This window comes from Cyprinodon tularosa, unplaced genomic scaffold, assembly GCF_016077235.1.
Source record: "Cyprinodon tularosa strain WSP-4 unplaced genomic scaffold, ASM1607723v1 ctg1132, whole genome shotgun sequence".
In the NCBI taxonomy this organism is placed as follows: domain Eukaryota; kingdom Metazoa; phylum Chordata; class Actinopteri; order Cyprinodontiformes; family Cyprinodontidae; genus Cyprinodon; species Cyprinodon tularosa.
In genome coordinates, this window is record NW_024037929.1 from 30,476 (window position 1) to 51,976 (window position 21,501).

Sequence of the window (21,501 nt, forward strand, 5' to 3'; positions counted from 1 at the left end):
TTGTTACTTAAGTAGAAGTATAGATACTGCAGTTTAAAAACACTCTGGTAAAAGTTGAAGTATCAACTTGACCTCTTTACTGAAGTAAAAGTGAAAAAGTGTGCGCTCCAAAAACTACTTAAAGTATAAAGTAACCTTTAAAAAACAGCCAGATGCCACTAAGTGAACTGAAAGCTTAATTTCTATAAATTCTCTGAGATAGGGCCAAGGATGAGGGAGGTCTTGTTGGTCTCCGTCTCCCGATACGCTCTCGCCTGTGTCCGACCTTTCAGACATTTCAACATCTTTTTCTGAATCCAACATTGTAGCATGGCATAGACAATTCACGTTAGCAGTTTGAAGAACACCTGCTTGCTTCTGATGGTTTCCTTTAGCTAACCAATGAGTGTTTGCGTTCTATGACTCATCCAATCACACTAGTTTTCACTAGATGTGGATGGAGCCAATGATCTGCATTGGATGGAGCACATGACGGGAAATAAATATTTAGAAACATTAAACTAGGGGGAACCAATTAAAAATCTGTGGGGTCCGAATAAAGAAAAATCATCAACCAGTAAAGGTCCAGAGACATTTTTAATGATCTGTTACTTCAAACAGAATTTAACAAGGAAATAAAATTAGGTGTTAATGCCTCCATATTATACATCGAATTTGTAAATAAAAAAATATAAAGAAAAAAGAAAAAAAAAAGAAAATTTTCAAATCTAAAGTGTTTTTTGAAGTAGAGAACAACAATCTTTCAGTGTGGTTTATAGACAATTTCCTGATTCCCATATTTTTTAAAACACCTGAACTGACTGTTTTCTTTTTTCTGTCTTAATGTTGGCAGTGGGCTTTAGGCTGCCCTGCAAGGCTTTAAACCTGGGTTTGAATGGAGACTAAGCCATTCTAAAGCACATATCAAGGAGCTCATTTTGAGCCTGGATCCAGATTTATTGTTGATTCTGTTGATGGTGGAGAATCCTGCTTCACAGCAGCAGGTTGAGCCAAACATCCTCTAAATGTTCAGGTCCGTTCAGGTCAAGATCCTCTATTGCAATCGCACCAAACAGGAAAAAGAACGTCGAGAAGATCCGGTTTGTTAGATTAAAATATAGTGACAACAGATCGGTCACTCCAAATAAAAAAAAAACTACCGTCGTTTATTTAAAAGATTGGATGCAAACTGTTGGTAATACTCATCTCCGTCAGAAACCGTACATATGATGGATGCTGATGGGGAGATTTTTAATATGTCATTAAATTAAGCGTTCATTTCTGCATATTTTGCTCCTACATATTTAATGATAATATCACACATGCCCAGAGGAAGTCAGAGCGCAGCAATACAGAAGGAACAGCAGAGGCTGTAGGCTTTGCTTTGCAGGAGGTCTGGAGCGCAGCGGGGGGCAGGATAACGTGGTAATTTATAAATGTTTTATATATATATATATATATATATATATATATATATATATATATATATATATATATATATATATATATATATACACAACCATGACACAACCATGGATCCTGAGCAGAGGAAGCCCACCACTTCTTCAAGCTGTTCTGTGATGTCAGACTTCTCCAGAAGCAACCCTCCAGACTTCTCTGGGGATGGAAGGTGTGTAACAGTCATTGAGTCTCTATCGTGTTCCTCTGATGGCTGACATTAGAATAGTGAGTTTAACTATCCTGTCTTTCAGTGGCAGGGAGGTGTTAGGGCAGGATGAGGTGTTAGTTATTGTTATCGCAAATGTTAAAACACATTAAACACGTCACTACAACAGTGTGAAAATGGCAAAGTTAGCATAAGACGTTTGCTCTGACTGAATGATGACTTTTCCCTTTGAACTCATGAGGAAACCTTCTCTCTGTCCGCTCACTGTCAGTCAGAAATCCATAAATAGGTTTACCAATCAGCAATGAGCAGCCAGCTTCATGACCCACCCCTGCTACATAGACCCTCTAATGCTGCAACTGCACTGGATGCGTTTTCAGCATCAAAAACGCTTAAATGCAGAAACTTGGACGCTAGATCAAACTGTGGTCAAGTTGCTTCAATGCTCTGACGCTCTGGTTGTTTATCTGCTCTGTTCTGTAGCTTCAACCTAGAGAGCAGCTTGGCTTTATTTACTTTATGAGTTGGAAAAATAGTTTTAAGATGTTTTTAAGTGAGAAAGTTCACCTCCAAAAATCCTCTGTTCATCAGTTCATCAGGGTTTTAATTCCACTAAAATCTGCAGTTCTTGTTGGGAGCTTCAGACCTCCAGCATTCTGCTGTCAGGCAGCGCTGGGAATCCCCACTGAAAACTCTCTGCTAAGGTCAGTTTTTAGGGTCTGGGGTAAAAACTGAAAGAACCAGAAAATACAATCGCATATTTTTCATCAGCAGGTTTTAACATTTCTAGTTAATTTAGGTATTTATAAACTGTTTCTCTATAGTTCATGAAAATGTTTTAGTGCAGCACTAATGATCAGAGCTGCTCTCTGTTCCTTCTACATAACAATCCAATCTACCTGCTCTTTTCAAACTGTGTTAACTGCCTTGATATTTATTTATGCAGAATGTCTGCAGAAGCGATGACAGTTTGTAGGTAGTGTCTGTCTTCCCCCCAAAAAACCCTGGATCAGTTTTTCTGATTGGTTGACGCTCCGGCAGCAAAAGTTAAATTTACTTAACTCCAGCATCAAACTCTTCGATGCCTGGACACTACGACGCCAGAAAGCTTGGAGGTGCCGCTCCCGACAGTCGGGCACAATGCTGGACCTCTCGACGCCGTCCCTCGTAGTTTGTAAATCAGATGCTTTGATGCCGAAAACATGCCCGGTCTGAATGCAGCATAAGAGGTTTAGCCTTACCGGAAGGGACATATTTTGGCGTGTTATTCAATGGCTCTACTTCCACGGTGCTAACCTCCATCTGCCGAGGAAATCAGGTGCATTTTAGCGCTTATTCAATGCTGTATAATGACTTCATTTATGAAGTTTGACAATGAATATTTTACCAATAATTTTACGAATTTTACAGGGGTGGTTTAGCCTTTAAAGCATTGGCAATTTCAGTGAGGAATTGCCAATGCTGTCTTTTGATAATGTAAGGAAGTAAACTGAATAAATCAATTTATATCTTCAACAGGAATTCTCCAAGCTCCATAGCGGATGAAATATTTGGAGGACACTCATACCAAATTGACCAATCTCTAAAGAGCTACAAGTCAAGGTCCCTTCCTCCACCAGATTTCAGGTTTGAGCCGTCAGTCACCATACATTTTTTTTATTTTTTTCATGGGATTTATATGATGATGTCTATGAAGTCAGTACAACATTAAATATATATATATGCATCATAATTTTATCCTATACATGTACACAGGCCAGCTGACAGCTTTGCTAGGGCTTTCTTGGCCCCCCCTCTACACCTGCCACACATACACAACCAAAAAGTCAACTTAATTAAATAATTCATTCTCCTTTGCCTATTAGTTTATTCCATAATCTGCTTTTTACAGAAATATTTATTTTTGACCTCCAAACAATTCTTCATAAACGTGGTGAGACTTGGTCTGCAAATGCCAAACGGTGAAATTTTTCAGTGGTAAAGTCATTTATGATGTCTTTAAAGTCTAATTTCTTGGTAAGCTAATGCTCTATAGACAACATTGCCAGTCCATTAGACCTTTCCTGGGACATCCTAGAGCAAAGGTAGTTTTTTCTGAAGGCCCACTCACCTCTATCCAGTCACAGGTAGAGATGGGAAAATATGTAGCTAGTTCTTACATTTTCAATAACAATGTTTGTGTGCACATTTTCTTTGCTGCCCTGGAAATATTCCATAAAGATTTCTGTATTTTATGTTGGATATTTTCATCCCATCTATTGAATTTACTGCAGTTGTTGATCTTTTCTCTTCTTCATAAGAGAACAACGAGCGTGGCAGGCAAAATATGGCCTTTGACCTGCTTTATATCAGCCAGTCCCTAACATTTTTTTCCTTCCATTGTGGGAGTTAGAACAGGTTAGATACTTTGGAAATTCTCTGCCCTCTGAATCTGCTGGGAGTTAATTCGCCATCTCCGTGACAGACTTCCTTTTTCCTATCACAAACATTCACTGTATCCGAATCAGTCATTTTTGTTAACCATAACACGGGATCATTGAAATTAATGGTGTGATCCGTCGTTGAGCAATTATGCCTCTCTCTGTCTCCTTTTCAAACACATGCGCCTCCTTCCCCGCCCCCTGAAGCAGCTATGCTCCCCTCTTTTCTCTCCGTCATCCAAGCTCCCCGCCTCAGCTGGCTCTCCTGCTCCGCTCTGTCTTTCACCATGCACCTGGACCTCTGCCATCTCTCTGCTCTTTTGGCGATAAGCTCAATTATTTCTCTAAAAGAAAATGTGCTTTCCCTTTACACTAGATACTACACTGGATGCTATACTTTAAAATCACATTGATAAAAACATTGCTTCTTACCAGGCTCTGAATATCATTCTTCTGCATTTCCGTTCCTGGACGTGTTCCTGACTCATCCTCAGTTTTAAAAAAACATTTAATCATAAAATCTTCCCTTTTTCTCTTTTTTTTCACTGCAAAAACGATCTAGAAATAAGTAAAAATTTCTTAAATTAAGTGTATTCACCCTTAATTTGAGCAGGTAAATGAGATAGTTTGCCAATGGAATGAGTAATTTTACTCTTGAAATAAGATAATTAGATAAAATGCACTTGAAATAAGACAATGCAATTGTGTTTTCTTATTTTAAGTGTAAATTCTCTTGTTCCATTGGCAAAATGTCTCTTTTACCTCCTTAATTCAAGAACAAATGCACTTATTTTAATAAAAAATGACTTAGCTAGATTGAAATTTTTTGCAGTGCACCGGACTTCTGAAAACCTAACATTCTTAGTTTGCAGCGAAACAAACTTTAAAAGTTGCATCCCACCTTTGTACTGGTCAGAATATTTTATGTTAGGGTGATATGTATATTTAGTTACTCTAATATTAGATATTTTTCACACATATTTTCTGAAAAATTACTGCTGCCTGTATTTTAAATGGTCAGAGTGTCTAATTTGGCCCCCCTCTGTCCTGGGCCTGGGACAATTGATCCATTCGATTACAGTAAGAATAATCTAGATTAATCTCACTGTAATCAATCTTTGAATTAATCTAGATTGATCTAGATTAAAATGGATTAAAATTTGAATTCTGTCAAAGGATTCTAATATACACTATATTGCCAAAAGTATTTGCTCACCCATCCAAATTATTGGAATCAGGTGTTCCAATCACTTCCATGGCCACAGGTGTATAAATTCAAGCACCTAGGCATGCAGACTGTTTTTACAAACATTTGTGAAAGAATGGGTCGCTCTCAGGAGCTCAGTGAATTCCAGCGTGGAACTGTGATAGGATGCCACCTGTGCAACAAATCCAGTCGTGAAATTTCCTCGCTCCTAAATATTCCACAGTCAACTGTCAGCTGTATTATAAGAAAATGGAAGTGTTTGGGAACGACAGCAACTCAGCCACGAAGTGGTAGGCCACGTAAACTGACGGAGCGGGGTCAGCGGATGCTGACGCGCATAGTGCGAAGAGGTCGCCAACTTTCTGCAGAGTCAATCACTACAGACCTCCAAACTTCATGTGGCCTTCAGATTAGCTCAAGAACAGTGCGCAGAGAGCTTCATGGAATGGGTTTCCATGGTCGAGCAGCTGCATCCAAGCCATACATCACCAAGTGCAATGCAAAGCGTCGGATGCGGTGGTGTAAAGCACGCCGCCACTGGACTCTAGAGCAGTGGAGACGCGTTCTCTGGAGTGACGAATCGCGCTTCTCCATCTGGCAATCTGATGGACGGGTCTGGGTTTGGCGGTTGCCAGGAGAACGGTACTTGTCTGACTGCATTGTGCCAAGTGTAAAGTTTGGTGGAGGGGGGATTATGGTGTGAGGTTGTTTTTCAGGAGCTGGGCTTGGCCCCTTAGTTCCAGTGAAAGGAACTCTGAATGCTTCAGCATACCAAGACATTTTGGACAATTCCATGCTCCCAACTTTGTGGGAACAGTTTGGAGCTGGCCCCTTCCTCTTCCAACATGACTGTGCATCAGTGCACAAAGCAAGGTCCATAAAGACATGGATGACAGAGTCTGGTGTGGATGAACTTGACTGGCCTGCACAGAGTCCTGACCTCAACCCGATAGAACACCTTTGGGATGAATTAGAGCGGAGACTGAGAGCCAGGCCTTCTCGTCCAACATCAGTGTGCGACCTCACAAATGCGCTTCTGGAAGAATGGTCAAAAATTCCCATAAACACACTCCTAAACCTTGTGGACAGCCTTCCCAGAAGAGTTGAAGCTGTTCTAGCTGCAAAGGGTGGACCGACGTCATATTGAACCCTATGGATTAGGAACGGGATGTCACTTAAGCTCATATGTGAGTCAAGGCAGGTGAGCAAATACTTTTGGCAATATAGTGTATGTGTGTGCTACCTAAATAATAACTAAAGGTAGGTCTTTGTACAGGTTTGTATCATATGAAACTCTAGCTCTAGAAATGAAATTGGCAAAAAAATACCTCAGAATCTACATTTTCAAAAAGCGTCCCACTTTACCCACATTCACCCAAGCAATCATCAAGTAACAAACATAATGTTGTGTTAATCATTCGTGGTGTCGTGGTAAAACTAAATTTAAAGGCATAGCCTGCCTAAAGCAAATTTCTCATCTTTCGCGTCTTTCTCCGTGGCATGCTTGTCATGAATTCTCCTCATGATAGTTTGCCTCGCAGGTAGTTTGTAAGATGGCCCACCTGTGGCCGCTTGGAGAACAACGTCAACCCATCATCTTCAACCAAGCTGATGGTGGCAGCTGTTGGCAATCCACTGAGCAAGGAGATAAGTTAGCTTGACTGACAGAACTGTGCTGACGGGCTTGCCTCGGTTGCACTCTAACATTGTAGTTTGATGAACACGACTCTTACCTTGTGCTACATCAGTGCTTGGCCCGGCCTGCATCTTCTGCATTAGCTATAGGATGTTCTGCATTGCAAAAGCATTGCAAGCTCCAAACCGCCCCCGTCTTTGGTAACATGTATACGTAGTGGTGGCCATCTTTGGGCTAAGTTTCAGGACTCTTTATTTTAGCTGAGCCCCGCCTTACTCCATGTTACCCCATTTTAATGCTTTCCTGAGTCATTGTTCAGTTTTAACTGTAAAACTTAATGAAGCCTCACTTCTTTGATTGCATATAAGATCTCGGCATCAGTGTTATTCACATTTCTTTGCTGCTACTTTAAAAGAAACATTAAATGTACAAAGTCTTTAAACTCAAACATTCCTCAGAGACTCTTTGGACGGACTCTTAGACCCCCTTTTCCTTTACCTTTTCCTCTACACACCACATTTCAGTAGTGTGTAGTGTTTGTGTTGTTATTAGATACAATAATACTGTAAAAGTGATACTTATCTGATAAAATTTGCTGCACAACAGGCATTATTGGGGGGGGGGGAGAAATTTTCATCCATGCCATGCAAAATTTAAAGGAAACACTGTGTAACTTTTAGCCACTAGGGGTGCTAAACCTGTAAAAACTCCAGGAAAGAAATTACTGTCACTCTCCAATGGCATGAAGAGGCTTTAATAAAGTTGTATACGGCTGTTTTTTTTTACTTCCTCGTGTTGTGTGGTGTTATCAGCTTGCTCTTTGTGCTGAAAATATTGTGGATTTTTTTCATAAGGGGTTGTTATAAAAGCTGTTGTTTGCCATTCAAACTGTGTGGAAATGTGCAGATTGACCAAATGCACTTGGTGTTTTTTAATAACGGTTAATATAAAATCTGTTTACAGTAATGTTAATCCATCTCCAAGCCTTCTCCCTGGTGCCGGGCTGAAAACAAAAACAGTAGGTGTTCTCTCCATAACAAAAATGTGTGTTCAGAAAAGTCTATGTAAAGCATCCTAAAGTAATTTTTTGTATATCATCTTCTTTAGGAGGAATACAACTTTACACACCCACCACTGATTAAAGACTGGACTAAGGACCAAGTTAAAGACTGGCTGGTTACCAAACTGAGAGTATCAAAAGAACTTGCACAAAAGCTTTATGACCAAGAGCTAACAGGAGCTTGCCTGGACTGTTTTGAAAAGGAAGACTTTTTAGAGTTAGGTGTTCCACCAGCACAGGCTTTACAAATCTTAAGGCAGGTCAAGAAGTTTAGGAACCAATCAGAGACATATTTACCAGCTACTACAGCAGCACAGAGTGAGCTCCATGTAAGGGCCAGTGCAGCAACATCAGGAAACATATATGAATCAGCAGAAAATGAGACGGTGTCATCAGATTCAGGAATCCAAAGTGTAAGTTCTTCCGTACAAATGTTACAAATGGCGAGAGAAAAGATACGCTCTATAATGGATCAGAATACAACTGCAAAACAATGTTTTATTGAAACTCAACTTAAAGACAACTTAGAAGATCTACAACCACCTAAGGCAATAAGTCAGAGTCGGCCCTTTGATAAAACCAACTCCATAATCTTCTATGTAGAAGATGACATTCTTCCACCAATGGCAGGTCCAAGTAATCTCATTGACCCAGTTCATGAGTACTGCCTCCTGCCAAATGTGAATGAAACAATCGAAAGAGAGATCCTGTATGAATTTACAAGAGAAGTGTTTAGTTTTGCTGCCAGCTGTATGAATTCACGAACCAACGGAACAATACATTTTGGGGTCAAAAGACAACCAGAGATAGAACATGGGCAAGTAGTTGGCCATAGGATCACCTCTGTCAATAAGTTCAACGAGGCATTTGAATTATCTCTGAAGGATTTTTTTGAAGAACAGCATGTGAATGTTGCTCGATTGTGTATCAGACCACCAAACTTTATACAAGTTCACCATCAAAATGGGACAGCTTCAGACAGATTTGTGATAGAGGTTGATGTAGTCCCAGCATCTTCACAGACACAAGATTTTATTTTCTACACTTCCCTGGGTATTACATCAACAAAGGATAGACATCAGTGCAAAACTCACTGTCTGTTTGTCAGACAGGGTCCCCAGTCAGTCAACATCTTAGCAGATACCAATCCAAGAATTGGTCAAGAAAAACTGAAAAAGTTTGCTGAAAATGTCAACAACTTGGTGTCAGCCCGCAAGATGGCAGAGGAAAACAGAGCAAAACATTCCCCCCAAAGCAACCAGGGACAGAGGCTGAAGCAGCTAGTAACACGTGGAAGAGATTTTCTTGAGAGTTCCATTCAGGTTATTGTAGTTACTGACAAATGTCATTCAGCCCAACTGGAGCACATGGATTTTCTGAAGGAAATATCTCTGTTTGCTGTGCTGGAGTTTGACCCAGAGTCAGATTTAAGAGGAACATGCCTTTCCTACAGAAGAGACCGTATTGCCAATCTTCACTACCCACATTTGTACACCAATCAGAAAAGCTTACCTACACTTATTGGAAAGCTTAACCTGTTTAAGCAAACAAGTTGGATTTTCTGCAATGGACGACTGAATGAGGAGAGCGAAAAAGATAAGCCACTAACACCCAGTGAATGGTTTAGGAGGCGTTCAGGGGAGATCAGCAACATGATTGGTTTGCTCTGCAGCCCAGATGTAATTTCAAGAGACAAACTGCTGGTCATTTTTGTTCTTCATTCAGCTGTAACTGAAATATCAAGTCCTATTTTGGAGACGTTCTGTGCAATCTATCGTACACTGGAGGGAACTGACAACATGCTGTGCATTTGTAGAGACTCAGAAGTATTCAATCAGTGGAAGCGGCTAATAGACGTACGCTGTAAGGAAGATATCTCCAATAAATGTGTCTATGAACTGAGCCTGAATGAAATATCCAGTACAATAAAAAAACTAAAAGAGCCGAAAACACAGCCTTCCCAGAGATACCTCCCATCCACAGGCTCAAGCTCAGTGCTGCTGACAATAAAAGATGAGGAACTGTTCACAGTGTTGGACATTTTGAGTGAAAATGAATGTGAAAACACAGATATTGAGACTACAGCTTCCTTTGATGAGTTTTATAAGAAAACAGAAGAGGATTTTTATAGAGGAGGACAAGTAAGATGGTGGAACTTTCACTTCTCTGAACAGAGAGGCAGTCTGCCATTCATCAAGCGAGACAAATATGATGAGTTGTATAACCTGATCACACCTGTCGACAGCTACACATCTCCATGTGTCATGATCAACCTCTTCCACGCCCCAGGATGTGGAGGAACAACTCTTGCAATGCATGTTCTTTGGAGCTTAAGGAGAAAATTCAGATGTGCTGTTGTAAAAAACAACAGAGCAAGAAATAATGACATTGCTACTCAAGTCATTAATCTGCTCATATATGGAAAGCAGGATCAGCCAGGCTACACACCAGTCCTCCTCTTGGTGGACAACTGGGAGGATGTTGAGGACCTTAAGCAATGTATCCTCAGTTGTGCTGGTGAGAGAATGCAGCAGAACACTCTTATGGTCATTATACTGAACTGTGAGAGAACTCAGTTTCCTGTTGAGAGCTCAAGAAGTAGTAATTTTCCTAATATATTCTTAACCAACAAGCTGTCCTCCAAAGAGCAGAAGCTATTTTCTGCTAAACTTCAGCAGCTGAAAACTGACCATGAGAAGCCGGAAACCTTTTACTCTTTCATGATCATGACAAATAATTTCAGTGAGGATTACATTGCAAAGATTGTGAGCAATGTTGTTAAAGATCTTGATGCCACCACCCAGCAGGGCAGGCTCCTCTCCTTTCTGGCTTTGTTCAACACCTTTGTGAATGGATCCTATATGTCACTCTCTTTGTGTGAAGAGTTAGTTGGTCTAAGGAATGTCATCTGGAAACGTGAGACTCTTGAGGACAAAATGAATCCATATTCCACACTGCTGATAACATTCACAGTTGAAGAGCATGGCTTCTACCAAGCGGTTCGATTCCTACACCCAATGATTGCCAGTAACTGCCTTCAGCTCCTTGAACAAAAACACAATATATCCATGGCTGAAATAACTATTGACATTTTACTCTGTGACAAACTCTTTATGTCCTGCATGGGAAAGGATTTCTTACTTCTGCACATTCAAAGCATGCTTGTTTCACGGCACAGAAAAGAACAAGGGGATGACAAGGATACATTGTTTTCTCCTTTAATTGAAAAAATAGATGAAGATGAAGGATCAGAAAAAGTCAAAGAAATTTTAGGGAAAGCTATAGAGAGGTTTGACAGAAGTGCAACACTCCCACAGGCACTAGCAAGATATTACTATCTCAAAGAAAGAGACTTCTCTGCTGCCTTACATTGGGCTTTAGATGCACGAAGTAAAAACTCTAATTCTTACATTGCAGACACAGTAGGACAGGTTTACAAGAGCCAACTCAAGAAGACGATTGAAGAAGCCAAACCTCTCACTGCTGAGGTTCTTGATGAATGCTTGAAGCTGGGCTCTAAAGCTGTAAAAGCCTTCCAAGATTCGCAGGACCTTGCCAAGAAGGATGAACTTGCAGACCCATTTGATCGTTACAGCAGAAAGAAGCCAAAGTCCTACAACACGTCGGGTTATGTTGGAGAGACAGAGGTTATGATGATCCTTCTGGACCTCATCAGAGAACTTCCTCTTTCACAGAGTAGAGACAGACATCAAAGAGACCAACTGCTACAGATTCTCAAAGGCCACCACTGCATGAAAAGCTTACATTTTGACCCCGGGGACACTGCCACTGCCCAGTTTGTGGAAGTCCTGGTCCACCATGAGAGATTTTTGGTCTCTTTGAAACCAAGACTGAAGGAGATTTTCAGCTTTTTTGAGAAATACTTCACTTACCTGAGACCTAGATCACAGGAAAGGGTAATGGCTGATGAAAGGCACAAAAAGAAGTTATCAGAGCAGTTCAGAAAATACTTGCAGATGTTCAGTAGTTCAGAACAAGAAAAAGCATCCGAGAAAGCCAGCAACCCAAATCTGAGTCTAAACCAGGAGATACAGGAACAGAGGTTTTATCTAGAAGCAAAACGAGCAGACTCATTTGCTGGACTTTTACAGTGTTTGAGTCACAGAAGTGGTGGAGAGATGGAGCGTATCCTCTTAAAATGGAAATATATTTTCAAAAACTCACCTAAAAGATCTGTATCAGACACTGTCAACTTTATCTTAGCTAACATAGTGATGTACAGCATAAAGCCATCCTCTAAGGAACTGAAAAAATATGAAGAATTGGTTGATCTTCTCGATGAAGAACTACAAAAAGAAGGTACACACTCAAATTCGACAGAGCTGTACTACCTATCCATGCTTCTCATGTGGCCTACTAAAGGTAGAAAACTGGAAAGCTCTTCAAAATCGAGAGATATCGGCATATACATCACATCAGCCAAGAAATCATTTCAACGACGCTTTTCATACATGTTTCCAGCCCGAACAACCTTAGCTCATTTCTTTCTTGGGAAATCCACTGGACTGAGAAGAATGGTCTCTAAAGTGAAGCTTGATCAAATATTGATTGATGTTTTAAATAGACAAGAGTCCTGCAGTGGTCAAGCTCACACCCTGCAACAGTTTTGGCAGAGTGGAGCCGCTTGGAATGAACCAGAGGTTAAACAAGAGTTATTAAGGGAAAAAGGAATTTCTGAAAATGGAGAAGTATATGTCAGCTATGGAGGAAACCTAAAAATTCCTGTTCGTCCAGCTTATCTGGGAGACATCCGCAGTGGGTGCAGCCGGGAAGAAATATCCTTCTATCTTGGATTCACTATGGAAGGTCCTGTAGCCTACAACATTAAATATAATGCTGCTCAGTAATACCGTAACAAGTATATTTAGTTACATTTCACAAAACCACTGAAAAACCCAACGTTGTAAAAATGGTATAAGGCATGTTCAATTTTAAGACTGCTCCGGGGAATAAGTAATAAATCAGTAATACTTTCTTTAGAATCTTTTAAATGTCTATTTAATAGCTCCATAATATTTTCTCAAACAAGAGCTTTTTTAAGGAGAAGTTCTGGGTCTAGAGTGTTTGAGGTCTTTATTTTGCATTGTATTTTATAGTTGAATGCATTGTAACTAGGAACTATTTTGTTTTATGAGAAGAATATTTAAGTTGGAATGAAATTATAAAGATTTATTAAAAATATTATATTTGTCGCTGTTTTGTTCAGCATGTGTTTTCCCATCTGTGCATTAAATAAAATGTGGACATTGCAAACTTTTAAAAAGAGGAGTTTGACACATTATGACAGAGATAATTAATATAGATTAAAAACAGCAGTGGACTGAGGACAGATCCTTGAGGGACCCCTTTTTTTTTTTTTTTTTTTTTTTTTTTTTAACTTTTATTTAATTTCTCCCAAACATACAAACTTCGTAGAAGACTGGTCAAAAATCAAAAACAATATCAGCACTACATCTCACATGTATATACAAGAGTCCATCCATGAGTTCTATGTCCATAGCAGTTGTCCGTTAGAGTCCATTTTACATTCCACTCCCAGTGTTTCCAGTGGTCTCCTCCAGGTGTTTGTAAAGAATTGAAGGCTTCCATCCATGTAATGTCCAAGTCTAATCAGAGTCATGACATCAGCTATTAACGATTTCCATAAAGAAATGGAGGGGGGGTTCACTACCCACCCATTTCACCATAATGGCCTTCCTTGCTAACATTAACAGTGACTGTATAACATGCTCATATTTTACTAGTGATTTAGGAATATGTCCCAGCAAACATATCAGTGGGTTTTCTGACACAATTTGACCAATAGCTGTACTGATTTTGGCACATACATCTTTCCAAAATGACTGAATGACATCACATTCCCACAAACAGTGAAACCTGGTGCCCACAGAAATTTTACATTTGAGGCAATTTGAAGAAGTTCCCACATTGTACTTGCTAAAAATATAAGGAGAAATATATACATTATGCAAAATGTTATACTGCATTTCTTTAAATCTGTTACAGACAGAAATTTTAGATGGCAGGAGCAGGATTTTATCCCATAATTGCGTGCTTATTTCACATTTAAGTAAAGTTTCCCAGGATTTCCTCAACCATGCCAGTTTGTCCAAATTTAGCTGATAGATCTCAGAATAGAATTTTGATATAAAATGTTTGTGCACCCTATTTTCAAGAAGGAACCTTTCCAGTCTATACGAGTCTGTTGGGTGTATCAATGATTTTGCTTCCTTCATTACATAATGCCTAACTTGTAAATATTTATAGAATTCCTTATTTGATAACGCGTACTGTGTTTTTAAAGAATCAAACGATTTGAATGCCCCATGTTCAAAGAGATCAGAAATTCTAATTATGCCTGCTTTATGCCAACCCAAAAAACTCGAGCCTATGTCTCGAGGCAGGAGATCTGGGTTGTCTATAAGTGTTGATACCATATTAAGCCGGTGATTACTCTTAAACAGTTTTCTCAGCTTTTCCCATGCCCACAAGACATTACTTATCAACTGATTATCCTTCATTATTTGTGGCAAGTCGTTCAACCGTCTTCCTAACATGTTAGCAGGTGAGCAGGATTTACATAATGATGTTTCAATGTTGAGCCAAGGTGAATCAGGGTGTCCATGTATCCAGGCAGAAATGATCCTGGCTTGTACAGATAGAGTATAATTTTCAATGTTTGGTAACCCCCACCCCCCTAAAGCTCTGGGAAGTTGTAATATCTCTAATTTAATTTTGGGTTTTCTTCCTGCCCAGATGAAGTCTACCATTGCTTTATTGATAACCTTAATGTCTTCTGATTTCAAAATTACAAACAGCATGGCTGTGGGATATATTATTTTAGGAAGGATGACCATCTTAACAAGATTTATCCTCCCCAAAAATGATATTGGAAGAGCCCTCCATCTTGTCAGCATCTCACACAAACCACGAGTCAGTCCATCGATATTTTGCTTATACACTTGGTTAATGGTTGGTGTAACTTTGATTCCTAAGAATACAAATCCTGATGGGGCCCATCCGAAAGGTTTAATATATGCAGGTTCCCTATCCCCCGCCAAGCTGTTCAAGGTCATTATAACAGATTTATCAAAGTTCACTTTATATCCAGATATGTGACCAAAATCCTTAATACATTTAATCACAGCGGGTAATGAATCAGTTGGATTTGTCAATGTCAGAAGAACGTCATCTGCATAAAGCAGAATTTTGTGCTCTTTTTCCCCAATTTTGACCCCATGAACATCTGGATTTTGTCTAATGGCCATAGCAAGAGGCTCAATGGCCAGAGCAAACAAGAGTGGTGAGAGTGGACTACCTTGAGCTGTGCCTCTCCCCAGTTGAATGGGAGAAGACAACAGACCATTTGTTAAGACAGAAGCTATTGGAGTGTTGTATATTATTCTAATCCATCTCATAAAATTCGGTCCAAACCCAAATCTTCTCATAATTTCAAACATATATTCCCACTCAATACTATCAAACGCCTTTTCAGTGTCCATAGAAACAACCAACCCTGGAATTTGGTAAAAGTTGACGTAATGGATAATATTAAAAAGGCGTCTTGTATTATAATACGAATTCCTCCCCTTAATAAAACCCGTTTGGTCTGCATCTACAATCGAGCATAAAACTTTTTCTAACCTATGAGCTAAAACTTTTGAGAGTATTTTATAATCCACACCTAGAAGGCTGATAGGCCTATAGGATGAACATAACTCAGGATTTTTATCTTTTTTAGCTATAAGTGTTATATTAGCTCTGTACAAAGTCTCTGGTAGTTTTAGTTCCTCGAACGATTTGTTGAACATTCTAAGCAGCAAGCTGCCTAATTTTCCCTTCATTACCTTGAAAAACTCCACTGGAAAGCCGTCTGCACCCGGACTCTTCCCCGATTGAAGTGCAAGTATAGCTTTATCTATTTCCACCTGCGTTATGGGAGAATCCAGCAAGTTAACCTGCTCCTCAGAAAGTTGGGGAAATGTTACATCATTTAAGAAAAATCCGGATAACAGGCTTGTCATGTCAATCTCAGAGCTATACAAAGTAGCGTAAAACTCTTTGAAGCTATCATTTATCTTACGATTTTCCATTTGTCTCTGACCGTTAGAATCAACAATCGCCGTGATAAAAGATTTTGCAGGGACATTTTTTGCAAGATGAGCCAAATATCGGTTAGGTTTATTAGCCGATTCAAAAAGTCTTTGTTTAGCAAAAAGAATATCTTTCTCAGCCTTATGCATTATTAGATTTTGGAGAGCTGTCCTAGCGCTTTTAAGCTCATTTAATGTTTCTGTAGATTTAGTACAGTAGAATTGATTTTCCAATTGTTTAATATTATTCTCAATCTCTAACTGCCTTGCTAATCGTTCCTTTCTCTTGTGACTTGTGTATGAGATAATAACACCTCTGAGATAAGCTTTATAACTATCCCATAAAATTCTCGAATCAATATTCTCACTATCATTAGTTTCTAGATAAAATGTTGTTTGTTCATCTAGAATACGTACAAATTTGTCATCCATCAAAGATACTGTGCTCATTCTCCACGACGCTGATCGCTCAATATGTCTTAAAGGCTGCATAACCAGTGCTACCGGGGCATGGTCAGAGAGGCCTATAGGGCCTATATTCACCTGTGTAACTAGCTGACAAATACTTTTGGATACAAAAATGTAATCTATACGAGATGCCGACAAGTGTGGCTGAGAGTGAAATGTATATTGTTTAGACAATGGGTTGTAGTATCGCCAGGTATCCACAAGATTGAGCTCTTTCAGAATTTGTAAAAGGGCCTTTGAATTTTTTGTCAAAGTAGTTTGTGACGGTAATCTGTCCATTAGTGGGCACAAAACACAATTAAAGTCGCCTGCTAAAATAATATTGTCACAGTCCAAGTCCACTAACTGAGTAAATAATGTTGTATAAAAACCTCCATCTTGCACATTGGGGGCATATACATTAGCTAGCAGAATACTCTCTCCATGTAATACCCCTTTAACAAGTATATATCTTCCTTCATTATCCTTGGCAGTAGCTATAGCAGTGAAGGGAAGATTTTTATGTATGAGAATAATTACCCCTCTCTTATTCGTAGAAAAGGACGAAAAGAATATTTGTCCCACCCAATCTCTGCAATATTTTTTGTGCTCATCATCGGTCAGGTGGGTTTCTTGCAAAAAAGCGATATGAATCAAATCTTTCTTTAGAGAATTCAATATGGCCTTTTTCTTTATCACATTGTTGGACCCTTTAACATTCCATGTACTTAACTTAACTGACATGTCTCATAATAAATATGAAAATTTGTGTGCCGTTTCCAAAATTAACCAAATTTTTAGTTGACCAGTCTGTAACAATTAACAGTGAATTACCATACCAACCAAGAACAGTGATTCCAGGCAAAACCTTTTTTAAAAGGGACCCCTTTTTTAAAAGGAAGAAAGGAAGAGGACAACCCAGCAAAATTTACTCATTGCATCCTCCCTGAAAAAATAATGTTAGAAACATTTTATCTATACTCCGTTTGTGTTTGATGGGTTGTGTTCTAATAAACTATTATGATGTATTATGTGTTATTCATCTTTTATCAACTCTTGCTAAAGATTGTTCCAGATAAAGGTCATGCAACGGACGGGTTGTGAAGGAGGCCTGAACATCCTCTATCACATTGTTGTGCCATATGCCATGATCATACTTTTTGGACATTGGGAAGCAGTGTCCATATTTCATCCTGATAGGATGACCAGAGAAGAAAACGCAGCTTTGGTGAATAACAGCTGGGGGACTTCTGCAGCCCCCCTTTTTCAGCCAAAGCAAGTCACATGGGAGCCACCAGAGGTGTGAAAACCTACCCCCCTCCCTGTGAAGACAGAGAAACCCACAGAGCACACAGGATTCTGTCTCTTTTGCCTCGCTCTTTTGCTCTTCTGCTGCAGCACCTCTCTCCTGGTCCCTTCTGCTCCTGCGCTTAAAGCTGGGGCCCACTGTGGCCCACAGTGGAGATGCGGGCCCCAGGGGAACCATATCCCCAGAACCATCGAGGATAAGTCGAACCCTTCAGAACAAAACTGCTGCAAACAGAACTTTTGCAACACATTTCTCTTGAGTTTCAGAACTTACAGAGCCAAACTGGATGAGAACCATGCCCTGGGTGTGAGACTGAGAGGACCCCTGCTGTGAGACTGAGACAAAGAGCCCCTGACTGCAGAGCTGCAAAACTGGATGAAACTCAAGCTTTCCAAACGGACATGGAAAAAGGTTTGCAGGTCTGGCATGATTAGGGACAGAACAAGCAATATGTCTTTGATGATGCTAATCATATCCCTTGTTTACTGCTCAGTAAAGACAACGCTAATTGATGCTAAAGAATGGACTGCATGCTACACTATGCTACAGGAATATGTGTTGAGCTGTTGCTAAAGCTTAGACAAGCTTTATTCACTAAGGATTTAAACACTGATATAACATTAGTGTTCATGTGTTCCTCAAATGCTCGTTACATTTCCATTACCAAGTATGACCAAGAGTCATTTAGTGGAATCCTGATGTCTATTCGCTGCTAGCTATTTCAAAGAGGGTAAAGAATCATTTAGCTAAAGGTTATTGGTTCTTGATTAGCAAATCACTCAATAAAACATTATTTGGCCAAATAATGTTTTATTCATATCGTGGATTTGCATTGTGAATTGGTCTGAAAACATTCCAATTTCTTTAAAATTAGTGAAAAGCTAATTTGATCATATTCCAAATTATTCCAGATAAACTTTGGTTTCAAACACAGAATCCATCTTAAAATGTAATATGGTTTTCAATCGTTTTCCCCTTCCTCTTTGTACATAGTAGTTAGTTTAGTTTAGTTGAGTTTTACTAGTCTTAGTTGAGAGTGTTAAACTGAAATACGTTTGACGTGGAGCTGAATGATTTTTGTTAATAAAATCTTATATTTTGAACAGAAGTTGTGGTGAATTTATTCCATGTATGTGCAGAAATAACTGTTTGACCATGATTAGTGCTCGAATCACTCTTTCATCTATTGTTCTAACACACAGTTAGTAGGACTGTGTGTCATAAACAGTATATAACAGCTGAAATAATATCTGATTAAATAAGATATTTCACCACCCCTACAGGGGAGGGCAATAAACATCTTAAAGTATCAGAAACATAAATTCCCAGCGGGCTGGGAATAGAATTTAACTATAGAATCACAACAACATGCTGGGTTGTAAAAGAGACCTGAAAAGCTTCTATCACATGTTTCTTTTAAACATGTGTTCTTGAAACAATTCAATTGTAAAACAACCACATGCTTTGTTTTAACATATGTGCTGAGGTTTAACGTAAGATCCTTTTGTTTCCCCTTTCCCTTTAGTTAAACCTCAGCTGATGTAGTTAGGGACATCCCCTCTTCTTCAATAAATAGCAAGGAGAAAGCTGAAGACTGCAGACTGGGGTGGAAATTCTAAACTCTGCAGTCTCCTTCCTATTCTCCTCGCGAGTAACTAAATTAATTGTCTCTGTGCCTTCTTTCTTTCCCTGTATGTATGTATGATGTTTTAGGTGCTTAGACCTGACAAATAATCTGAGAACCAACCAACAGCGTCAGTAGAAAGACCACTGTCATAGGGTCTCTATGCAGACACTATCAAAAGCCTTCAATAGGGCAATAAAACAAACATTTTACAGACCAGAGCCTTGATAATGTAATTCAAGATCTTAAAAAGTCTCCCCTACATTAACAAAGGAAGAACAAATAAAGATTTACACAAAGAAGCCAAAACATTACTTGCAATGTTTTGTAATGAAATTAGCTAATTTAAGAAAATAAGAATCTACTGTAACTTTTCAGGACCTGTTAATTAGCCAGCTTCTGCTTGCTTTAGGGCCCTATACTCATCCACCTTAGTTAAAGGTCTCAGTCACTCAAAGTCACTCAAATTGCAATGAGTGACTTTGTGGATGCATTTTGAGCTTAAATACAATCATTCCAACAAGCAGCTGGATTGAACAAAGTATTTGTTAAAACGATTTAGAATTTTCTATTTATCCAAGTGTCATACTCCCAGTCCTTGGTGCAGGCTGGTTTTGTCCTTTTTTTCTCTCTCTGCAGGGCTGGACGGGCAGGTGCTCCTCATCAGGCTGATTCCCACCCTTTTTAAGGAGCTGGAACCAGGAGGAGGGCGTCAGTTCGTTAATGCTCCAGCGTTGGTACAACTGATCCAGAACCTAGCCTAGCATCTTAGCTTTGCCTGAATCTAACCCTGTCCTCTCTGCTCCCTTCTCCTAGAATCCAGGAACCCAAGCCTAGAAACCACTCCAGAGACCTCTGCGCTTTGGACCCCCGTTAGAGGCGTTTTCAGTCAGCCTCTAGGAACCAGTGAGGCTTTTGGCCTCAGAACCAAAGAAGCCCTCCTGCCTGAGCTCACCTGCCTGTCCACCCTCAGACACCACCATCTGGTCTCACCAATCGGACCTGCACCAATAGCCTGGACCACTGGACACCATCCTCCCAAACAGACGCCAAGCCTTCCTCTCTGTGAGTCTCACACATCCCTCACTCCTCTACCTGCACCGAACTGTTTCTCACCTGTCACCAAACCTCTTCCAGCAGTATCCTGACAGCCCTGCCTGCCGGACTCCTCTCTGTACACCACAAAACTTCAATAAAACCCTTAACTGATCATTGCCTCCGTGATTGCTCCTATTCAGAGTCTGAAAACCCAAACATGACAGAATGAACTGACCCAGCTGACTCTGGAGAGCAATTACGCAGCGCTATTTCCCACCAGGGTTTACTGCTAGGCCAGCATGAAGCCCTGATTCAGGCCATGATTCAACAGCAGACACAGGTTATGCAGACTATGAGCTCCCTAACCCGGGAACTGCAGGATGTGAAGACCTTGCTGAATGTTAATCCACCTACCTCTGTTCCTCTGCCTGCAGCCAGTGCTCCCGTTGTCCCCGCAGCATCATCTGCGCCCGACGTGGGGGTTTCCACTCCGGCCCCCGAGCCGTTCACTGGAGATCTGAGTAAGTCCAGGGGATTCCTTTTACAATGCTCAAACAGGGAAGTCGATCGGAAGTCGATCGGTTGCCGACTTTACAGTCGACTTCCGCACTTTGGCAGCTCAAGCCGGCTGGGACTACCGCGCTTTAAAAGCCGTGTTACTCAATGCTCTGTCAGAAAGATTAAAGGACGAGCTAGCAAGCCGTGACAAACCCGACAGTCTTGAGGATTTAATCGACCTCGCTATTTGGGTAGACGAGCGACTCAGGGAGAGGGTTCGTGAGAGGCGGAGTCACGATCAGCCTCCGGTACAACGTTCTTCCCCCTCAGCTCCTCCCGTGCCTTCCCAAGCCCGGCCCATCCTTAGCCAGCCCACCGAGGAGCCCATGCAGATAGGTAGAGCCCACCTGTCAGCTGAGGAGCGGGATAACCGCATAAGGGGCCAACTTTGTCTTTACTGCGGCGGTACCGGTCATTTCCGTTTGTCGTGTCCCCTCCGCCCAAAAGACCAGGTCCGCCAGTAACTCTGGGGATACTGGCGG

At 40.3% G+C, this 21,501-nt stretch overlaps 1 protein-coding gene across 1 annotated transcript; it reads left to right on the forward strand.

Moving 5' to 3' along the window:
* The first annotated feature begins 1,509 nt into the window (after nucleotides 1-1,509).
* Nucleotides 1,510-12,873, forward strand: LOC119795064 (sterile alpha motif domain-containing protein 9-like). Its single transcript, XM_038302898.1, has 3 exons — nucleotides 1,510-1,609; nucleotides 7,833-7,887; nucleotides 7,977-12,873. The coding sequence occupies exons 1-3, from the start codon at nucleotides 1,512-1,514 to the stop codon at nucleotides 12,795-12,797; spliced, it is 4,974 nt and encodes a 1,657-aa protein (XP_038158826.1). The 5' UTR covers nucleotides 1,510-1,511; the 3' UTR covers nucleotides 12,798-12,873.
* The last annotated feature ends 8,628 nt before the right edge of the window (nucleotides 12,874-21,501 follow it).

What these genes read in the sequence shown, in the direction of transcription:
- LOC119795064 (XM_038302898.1), top strand. Translation starts at nt 1,512, where the DNA reads ATGGATCCTGAGCAGAGGAAGCCCACCACTTCTTCAAGCTGTTCTGTG. An exon ending in GACTTCTCTGGGGATGGAAG is followed by an intron (nt 1,610 to 7,832) that starts GTGTGTAACAGT and finishes ATCTGTTTACAG; the next exon opens with TAATGTTAATCCATCTCCAA. An exon ending in CCGGGCTGAAAACAAAAACA is followed by an intron (nt 7,888 to 7,976) that starts GTAGGTGTTCTC and finishes CATCTTCTTTAG; the next exon opens with GAGGAATACAACTTTACACA.